Below are 9,192 nucleotides of genomic sequence, written 5' to 3' on the forward strand. Positions count from 1 at the left end.
CACTCCCTAGACTTGGCTGGGGCCGGGGGACGTGGGGCTCCACTTAAGTGTTGCCCAGCCGTGCCCCGCGCGCCAAGGGGACGTGCGAGGGGGGCCGGGAGAGCCTTTCACGGGCTGCGTGCCTCGGGTTCGCGCGGCTGGGCGCCCGGGCCGCCTCCCAGGGCCCAGCGCCGTGCAGCGCCCCAGCAGTCAGGCGGGAGCGGTGCGCCCGCCTCCCGGCCGGACGGGTTTCGTAATCGCGTCGCCGCCGTTTCCGCCGAGAGCCAGCCCCACCTCTGCCGGCCCGCCCTCGGCTCCCCCGCCGCGCCGCGGAGCCAGCCCGGGAAGCCCACGGCGGCGGGCCCGGAGCGGGAGACCCCCTCCCCCCCCGCTGCAGCCGCGCGCCTAGACGCTGGAGCCCCGGCAGGTGAGACCGCGCCGCGGGTCCCCGGCCCGCGCACCCCGCCTGCCGGGCGGGGCGGAGACGCACCGGATGCTGGGGTGGGGGAGGAGGGAGGCCGGGGCCGGGGAGATGCTGGGCCGGGGGGAGAGGGGTGCGTTCCCTGGCAGCAGCCTCCCCCACTCCACTGCTCACGCGGTGCGCGCGCCGAGGCCGCTGCAGAGTGGAGGGCGGCAGGGCCTGGGGGTCCGGGACGGGGGTGGGGGAGGTACCCAGAGACTCATAGACGTCGGCGGCGGCGGCGCGTGCCGGACGGAGTGGAGCCCAGCTGGAAGGTCCGGGAAGGGGGCAGTCCGAGCCCGAAGCAGCCGCGGAAGACTGTGACGGAGTCCACAAGCTCCACAGCGAGATGCCAGCCCCAGTCAGGCGCTGGGAGGAGCAGGGGGTTGCTGGATAGAGTTAGGGAGTGGGCAGAAATGGGGCCTGTAGGGCTGATTCTGCCGGGACGGAGCTGGGGGCCTGGCTCTGCTTCCTCGGAAGCCTCCCCGCACCCCAAGTCCTTCCCTGGGGCCGTGCCTGTCACTTGACTGAGAAGTGCGTGTCCCCCCACTCCTCTGATGGCCGCAGCGGCCCTGGGCGTTTGGAGGTCTCCACAGGGACCAGCTGCAGCCCCGGGGTTACAGCCAGAATTGCCCACTCCGTTCCTTCAGTTTCCCTTTCTCTTTCTCTTTATCCAGCTGCTTCTTGTGAAGGCTTGTCGGGCAGCAGGTTAGAGGCCTTCGGGCTGAAGGCAGCGGGGACCGGGAAAACCGGTTTCAAGCTAGAACAGGACCTGGGAACCACCTCTGTACATCCTTCCTCTCTGGAACCTTTCTCTTATCCCTCCTACTGCTCACTGCGCAGTGGCTTGGAAGCTCCTCGGCCCCAGTGTGACCTTGGTGTCTCCTAGTTCTCCCTCTTCCTATTTGGGACTCTGGCTCAGTGCTACTTGCCTGTCAGGATATGGCCTTACACCATCTAATCCTGGTCTCCTCCTCCCCCTGGTTCTCCCAGCCCCTTCCCCTTCCCTGGAGGGTGAGGGGTGGGATGGGGAGCTCGAAATAGTGGGCAGTGGATTTGGGTGCCCCTTTCTCTTGGGCTCACCAGGACTTCATTTTTCCTCAACCCACTCTTCTCTAGCTATTTTAAAGAGCAGCCCATTGCTCTTACTTCCTTTTCTGACCCATCCCCTCATCACCTACACGTTCGCCCTGCCCAGTCTTCTCCACATGCTGACCCCACTGCCAAGTTTCAGAGACTCTTATGTTCTGTGTCCTAGGGAATGGAATTTCCTGGTCACTCCTCATCATCCTTGGCCCTCTGGTGCAAGTCCCACATACGCTGTCCCTCCACCCAGCTCAGGCCAGGTCCCTGGAAAGGGAACAGAAACGTCCTTGTTCCCTTCACTGCCCTTTCCCTGCCTCTCCTCTCCCCTCTCCTCCCTTCTCTCCCCTCCCACCCTCTACTTCTGTCCACTCAGCTTCGCTCAGGGCGTGTGTTGGGGGAGAGTCCACTCTCCCTATAGTCTCTCTGGTGGTATTGGGGGTTTCCTCTGATTCTTCATTGTTTTCTTCAGTCCCTGGCCTGCAACCCTTAGCACCCGCCACCACCATCACCATTGCGACAAACCGACAAACTGTGTGACTGACTGACTGACTTCCCCACTGACCACAGCTCCCCTCTCTGGACAACTGTGTTCAGACTTCCGCCCTAACTTGTTACTCCTCCCCTCCGGTGGTGGGAAGGGAAGTAAGAGAAAGCCTAGGCTTCTCCTGGGTCCTTCTCTCCCCTACAAGCTTTTTTTTTGCTTTTTTTTTTTAAGATTTTATTTATTTATTCATGACAGAGAGGCAGAGATATAGGCAGAGGGAGAAGTAGGCTCACAGCGGGGAGCCCGATGCAGGACTCGATCCCAGGATCCTGATCCCAGGATCACGACCTGAGCCAAAGGCAGACACTCAATCACTGAGCCACCCAGGCTTCCCCAAGCTGTATCTCAATGTGCTAGAGCTTGGGGGTTCCAGGCCTGGACGGGAGGAAGGGAGGGAGATTCCTATTCATAGAGTGTCATATTCATGAAATGGCCCTGTTTGGAATCTGGGAGGTTGCCTGTATCATAGGACTGGGGAAGTGCAGTGAGCACAAAGGAAACGCAGATGTGTTCTACTCTGGCCGGCAGGCAGTGAGGAAAAGGGGCCCACGTTCTTCCTTGGACACGAGAACGCTATTGGAAAGTTCCTTGTGTCTGGTTGGCTGATGAAGCTCGGGGGATGGAAGTAGTGAGGAGGGAGGAGAGAACAGGTCACAGCATGAGGGGAGGGGAGAGATGGGGCGGGAGGCCTGGGCCCTATGGGGTGGCACAACAGGACTCATGAAGAGGGTAAAGAGGCCAGAGAAAGGTGAAGAGGGTGGGGAGGCCAGAGGAAGATTCCTCGTGGGATAGAAGATACCTGGTATGTGTGCCTATGGCCTGTGCACAGATGATCTGTATAAGACACACACACAGAAAGAGGGTCATGCCTCCTGAGTGCACACACAGGAGTGCAGTGATACAGGATCACAGATAAACAGACTCTGTACAGCCTTCAGGAAGGATCTCAAGGTTGAGTAATAAAGGAACTGATAAATAGCTTCTAGAAGAGGTTGGATCTCAGTTGAGGGGAAATGAGGAGGAGCAAGGGCAGGGAATAGAGAGGGAAGAAATTTCTCAATGTAGGAAAGTCTTCCTGGAGGCTCAACCTGTGGCAGGTAGCCACCTACAACCCGGCCAGTCAAGGTCTCTCTTGGTTTTAAAGAAAATCAAGATATTCAGGGTAAGCTAAGGAAAAGGGAGGGACAAGGGTGGAGGCCCTGTTTATGAAAACGAAAAACCACCATTTCCTCTTCGAAGTCACCTAACGGCCCCTCCCCTTTGGCCCTAACCCCAGGGAGAAGGGAGGTAGGGCCCATAGCACCCCCAGGCTGTGCTCATTTCTGCCACTGCCCTTTAGCCCCTCCCATCCTCATCCTAAATGCTTGGGTCCCCTTCCTCTCCCTTGGTTCCTGCAGCTCCTGCTCCTCTACCCCTTGCTGCCCTTTCTCTGGGAGTCCAACCATGAGGTCCTTATGTTTGGGGAGATTAGTGCTGGGTGCAGAACTAGGGCCTTGGAGGGAGAACTGGATGATCTGGGCTCCTCGGGAGGCTTCTCAAGGAGGGGGTGATGGGAGAGATGGGATTTCTCACTCGCCTTCTCCTCTCTTTACTTTCCACTCATCTAGGTTCTGGGTCTGAAGAAGACATAACCTTGTGCCTTCCTGCTTCCCTGCTGTGGCTCTGCTTGTCCCTCAGGGGCTGAGGCGCTGACTGACCTTCACTGCCTAGCCCAGGGTACCTGGGACCCCACCATCTCTAGGCCCATCCAGCTGTTGTTACACTCCAGGGGCTGAGGAGTGAGGAGTTAAGGCACCAGAGTGAAAGCCCTCTGGGGCCTCAAGCAGAGGAGTGAAACTGGAACCATCGGGGAACATGAGTGAATTTTGGCACAAACTGGGTTGCTGTGTGGTAGAGAAACCCCAGCCGGTGAGTCCTCGACCCTGAGCCCCATCCCAGCATACACAGAAGTCAGTTACCGTATCCTGTGAGGCACACACACCACCTGCGATCTGGTGTTTAGGAAGCCCACTACTTGCTTCCCTCTCTATCAGGACAGTCTCTCTGGCCGGGCAGGTGTGCACATGGAATCCAGGGGGACTGTGTGTTGGAGGAAGTGAATAGTCCTAGCTAGCACTTCCTGTTTCTGTCCATTCTGAGCTGGGCAGAGGTTGTAGGTGAAGTTTAATACCTGTCACTTTCTCCCATTGTTTCCTCATCAGCCAGAGGTGACTTTGATATATCCTTTCTTTGTCTAGCATTTACTCTGCAGGCCCCTGCCGTCACCACCCTGCCTATGTCCTCTTTGTGTTATGTTGCTCCAGATCTGCCTTTCAGACCCCAGTGATTGCCCAGTAGTAATGCCAGTTACCCTTGTCCATTTGGGCCTTTAGCTCTTCTCCTCGTGGTTTTCTTTTCTTTTCTTTTTCTTTCTTTCTTTCTTTTTTTTTTTTTTAATGAGAGATACAGAGACAGAGGCAGAGGGAGAAGCAGGCTCCCTGTCCCTGCAAGGAGCTTGATGCGGGACTCGATCCCTGATCCTGGGATCATGCCTCAGCCCTGAGCTGAAGGCAGAAGCTCAATTGCTGAGCCACCCAGGAGTTCCCCCTAGTGGTTTTCAAGACTCTATTCCCTTCTTCTGTGTGTGGACGAGGGCACTTCAGGCCTAACTCCTCTGTCTTCTCTAAACAGAAGAAGAAACGGAGACGAATTGACCGGACCATGATTGGGGAACCAATGAATTTTGTCCATCTGACTCACATTGGCTCCGGGGAGATGGGTGCCGGAGATGGACTTGCCATGGTAACAAGGGAATGGGGAGAGATTGATATGAGATTGTGGCCTAGAACCTTTCCCTCCTTTTGAAGTTTAAGCAGGGGACATGATAAATACTTGATGGGGAAGTAAAAAGCTAGGATTCTAGTCATGCTCACCAGCTGCACAAACCAGAGACCTGGCATTTCAGGTCTCTGGCCTAGACTCCCTCGTTTTTACAATTAGCATATTGTTCTTCATTGGGATGGGGGATATATATGACTCAAGAATTCTTTGGAGGGCTTTTTCCAACAACTAGAACCCTTTTATTAATTAAGAACTGCTATCCAGTGCCATAGTAATTCATATTATGGCTTGGTGTGTTGAGGCAGTTGAAAGGCTGAGCACCCCTGTCTTAAATAATGTCTAATACTCTTTTCTGCTCTCAAAGTAAGGGAAGTGGGTCTGGAGATAGTGAAGGAGTCTCTTCACCAATTGTGAAACTCAGATAAATATGAGAGAGTCCTTTGTGAGAGATAAAAGACCCATTTTATTTCATCCTCATGAGAGTCAGTATGAAGGCAGACATTGAGACTTCTCTTGGAAGAATGGCTGTTGGTTTTAGCTTTCTCAGATTGATTTTCTTGCCAGGGAGATGGGGTCAGCCTCTTCCACAGAGGGCATAAGGGAGATTTGCTTACTGTACAGTATCAAGACTTAGAACTAGGGTCTCACACGTGCTTTTTCACAGACAGGTGCAGTTCAGGAGCAGATGAGATCCAAGGGAAACCGAGACAGGCCATGGAGCAATTCTAGGGGATTGTAGCTCCAACTGAAATGGTAAGTGATTAGAGAAGCCTGTTCAATACCTCCTGCCCCTGTCAACACATCCTAATGCCCTGCCTCAGAACCCTGATCCTCTGCAAGAATGAGAGGTGAGAGGAGGAAGAAGAAATTAGAATGGAGGAGTCAAGAATTTAGGATCCAGAAAGGCAGAGAGACAGGGAGGAGCCGACAGAAATCGAGAAAAAAAGCACACTGGAAATAGTGGAGGCTGCACTAGGCCTCCTCCCTGCCACCTCAGTTTTCCTTGAGGCTTATCTTCCTTCTTCAATTTCTTTTTTGATCAGGTTCTGCTGTCTGAAGCCTCCACCACATGTCCAGCCCAAAAGAGATGCTGCCCCTCCTGAAACCGTGACCCCAAGGCTCTTCTTTTCCCTATCTGCCTGTTAGTGCCTCAGAAGGCTTGGGGGCTGGACTCCCTCTATTCCCTCTGGCTGTAGCCCCTCCTGGAGATGGGGTCAAGGCAGCAGGACTGACCAAGTGACTACTGGTTGGCCAGAGGAGCTCAGCTGAAACCCTGGACACTCTCAGATCTGAGATAGGAGTTTTCTGGGAACCTGGGATGCATTCCCTTCTCCTGAATGACGGTCTAGGTGCCATCTGTTTTTAAACTCTTAACCTGGAACTCCTTAAATAGGGTAGGTGGGTGAGGTTACCAAAGCTGAAGCCGGCTTTGCTGAGAAGCTCCTTACCTCCCTGGCCTTTTTCCTCCTGGGATGAACTGAAGCAGACGTCAAGCCGGGGGTAGGAGGTTGACCACTGCCTAGTCTACTCTTTGTCTTTAGATCTCAGACCTTAAGCTCACAGTCCTTCAATATCTCTTTGCCACTACCAGCTCTTTCTCTATTTGGCCTCTAAATTACCCCCTTCTTCTTCTACCTCTACCCTTAACCCCATCCCCATTACAAACCTTATTGTTTCCCATTGATTAAGAGCTAAAAGTAAGAAGTGGATCTTAACCTGATGGTATCCCGTTTAAGTCTTGGAGACCTGGCCACCCTCTGCCAATCTCCCTGCTGGTCCAGGTGAGGAGGAAGAGGGATCTGGAGAGAAACCCAGAATACTCCAAAACTAGACTCAGAGTGGACTTCCTAACCATTGAGGATCAGAGGGGTGACAGGTTGAAACAATCATCTCTGAGTTTAGGGATCTTAAGATCCTCACAGCATGGGAGCAGGGGCACCTTTAGAGAAAGGATTCTCAACCTGGGCACATATGACATTTGAGTTAAATAATTCTTTGTAATGGAGGGGGACTGTCCTATGTATTATAGGATGTTCAGTAGTGTATCTGGCCAACCATAGTTATGACAACCAAAAATGTCCCCAGATATTACCAAGTTTCTCCTAGGAGGCAAAATCACTGCCAGTTGAGAGCCACTTCTCTAGAGTCAAGGTATTTTTCTCTAAAGTGTTTTCCCCACTCTATTCCCGTCCCATTATTCATCCTAAGCCTGAGCCATAGATGAACCAGGTCCTCTTGCAAAGTAGGCTCAGTAGGGCTACACATATCTCTAGAACAGTTCTTTATTCAATGTGTTTCTTGTGCTTGCATGGGTTCATGTCTCTGATGAATGTGTACGATGCTTCTCCATTCTTCTTTAGAGCAGGGGTTCCTGGTGATGTGTAGGCGTGAACAGAGTATGGTGAGATTGAGAAAGGGAGAAAAAGCAGTAGAGCCACAGACACCCAGGATTATCGTCTGCAAACTTTAAACTCTACTTCTGTGCCCTAGTGCTAAAACCAGACACAAATAAGACTCAGGGAGTTTTGTCTGAAGACCAGGTCCCACTCCCCACCAGGCCAAAGAGTCTGCTTTAGGTGGGAAAATAATGCAGGAGCAGGGTCTTTAGGCAGTTTGTTTTCTCAGGGGTTTTTTCTTCTGGCCCCTTCCTTGCACGGTGGTTAGAAAGGCAGAACAAGACTGGTGAGCTCCTGCCTGCTTGGAGATGGGTATGGGGTGGGGGGTGTCTCTCATTAGCTCAGTAACAAGATACAGCCTGTTTGATGGCGATGGGGTCAGGAAGGTGGGAACTAGGATCCACTCTGCTGAGTCCACCATCCATCCGGTTTGCCCCACCTATAGTGACAGGTTCTAATTTCATTCCAACTTCAGTATATTTGCTGCCACCACTTTTCAGGGTCTAAGGTCAGTCATACATTCCCAGTTTACTCTGTTCTAATCTAGCTAGTTGTTCTGAAAGTAGCTCATCTTGTCCTAAAGTAGCTTAATAGCCTAAGGGTTATATTCAATCTGAAGGGTTAACAGGATAGGGTAGAAAGACAGGAGGACTCGAGGATTGTCTGGTCACCCTGATCTTCCACTTTATTCTAATGCCTTTTCTTTGGACACAGCCTTTGGTGTTCTCTTGCCTTTAGCTACCTTTTCTAACATGTATGCTACCATCACTTTAACAATATTTGAGAGTGATGGAAATGGGTTTGAGAGTCATAATTTATATTAAAAATGTGTTGGACTTTTAAATACATTTTTCAAATAAAAAGTTTAAGCAAAATAGCCGCAGAGTAATCAATACAGGCATGTGTTGAGTCAAAGGATAAATATGGTTGATGGGGTGCCTGGGTGGCTTAGTTAAGTGTCTGCCTTCAGCTCAGGTCATGATCCCAGGGTTCTGGGATCAGCCCCACATTGGGCTCCCTGCTCAGTGGGGAGTCTGCTTCTCCCTCTCGCTCTGCCCCTCCTCCCTGCTCATGCTCTCTCTTTCTTAAATAAATAAAATCTTTTTTTTTTTTTTTATAAAATCTTTTAAAAAATAAATATGGTTGATCAACGTAACTCCTAGAAGGTAGCCGACATAGAATTTTGTGCTGACATCGACCTTTGCAAAGAGAGAAGGCCAAGTATTATGAAGGCCTCCATAATCTTCCAAGGGCTCAACTCGTTCTTCCTGTTCCCTCCTCTTGACAGTCATCTGAGATTTTTCAAGTCTTTTTTTTTTTTTTCTTTTTAAGATTTTATTTATTCATAAGAGACACACAGAGAGAGGCAGACACATAGGCAGAGAGAGAAGCAGGTTCCCTGCAGGGAGCCCAAAGCAGGACTCCATCCCAGGATCCAGGGATCACAACCTGAGCCAAAGGCAGACGTTCAATCACTGAGCCACCCAGGTGTCCCATCAAGTCTTTAAACAATCACTCGTTTAGAAACAACTTTGGAAATGAGGAAGAGGAGCAACATCAACATTTTCTTATATTTTATCCTGGGGGTGGATAAAATATGCTGGGGGATAAAGGAAGGGATCAGGCCCAATGTTGCTGGCCACACAGTTCAGTTTTAAGGTTCATTCTTTTTTTTTTTTTTTTTTTTTTTTTTTTTTATGAGAGACACAGAGAGAGAGGCAGAGACATAGGCAGAGGGAGAAGCAGGCTCCATGCAGGAAGCCTGATGTGGGACTCCATCCTGGAACTCCAGGATTATCCCCTGACTCAAAGGCAGGTGCTCAACTGCTGAGCCACCCAGGCGTCCCCAGTTTTAAGATTCAAAAGATTTCTGGTCTCCACCCTCAGATACCTCTGTAAAAAGACAC

At 51.6% G+C, this 9,192-nt stretch overlaps 1 protein-coding gene across 1 annotated transcript; it reads left to right on the forward strand.

The window, feature by feature from the left end:
* Nucleotides 1-71: 71 nt before the first annotated feature.
* Nucleotides 72-8,160, forward strand: CDC42SE1 (CDC42 small effector 1). Its single transcript, XM_041755654.1, has 5 exons — nt 72-406; nt 3,677-3,977; nt 4,740-4,850; nt 5,554-5,642; nt 5,933-8,160. Exons 2-4 carry the CDS (start codon nt 3,924-3,926, stop codon nt 5,626-5,628), a joined length of 240 nt encoding a protein of 79 aa, XP_041611588.1. The 5' UTR covers nt 72-406; nt 3,677-3,923; the 3' UTR covers nt 5,629-5,642; nt 5,933-8,160.
* Nucleotides 8,161-9,192: the final 1,032 nt, after the last annotated feature.

This window comes from Vulpes lagopus, chromosome 5 (genome assembly GCF_018345385.1).
Source record: "Vulpes lagopus strain Blue_001 chromosome 5, ASM1834538v1, whole genome shotgun sequence".
Lineage (NCBI taxonomy): Eukaryota > Metazoa > Chordata > Mammalia > Carnivora > Canidae > Vulpes > Vulpes lagopus.

What these genes read in the sequence shown, in the direction of transcription:
- CDC42SE1 (XM_041755654.1), top strand. Translation starts at nt 3,924, where the DNA reads ATGAGTGAATTTTGGCACAAACTGGGTTGCTGTGTGGTAGAGAAACCC. An exon ending in TGGTAGAGAAACCCCAGCCG is followed by an intron (nt 3,978 to 4,739) that starts GTGAGTCCTCGA and finishes TTCTCTAAACAG; the next exon opens with AAGAAGAAACGGAGACGAAT. An exon ending in CCGGAGATGGACTTGCCATG is followed by an intron (nt 4,851 to 5,553) that starts GTAACAAGGGAA and finishes GCTTTTTCACAG; the next exon opens with ACAGGTGCAGTTCAGGAGCA.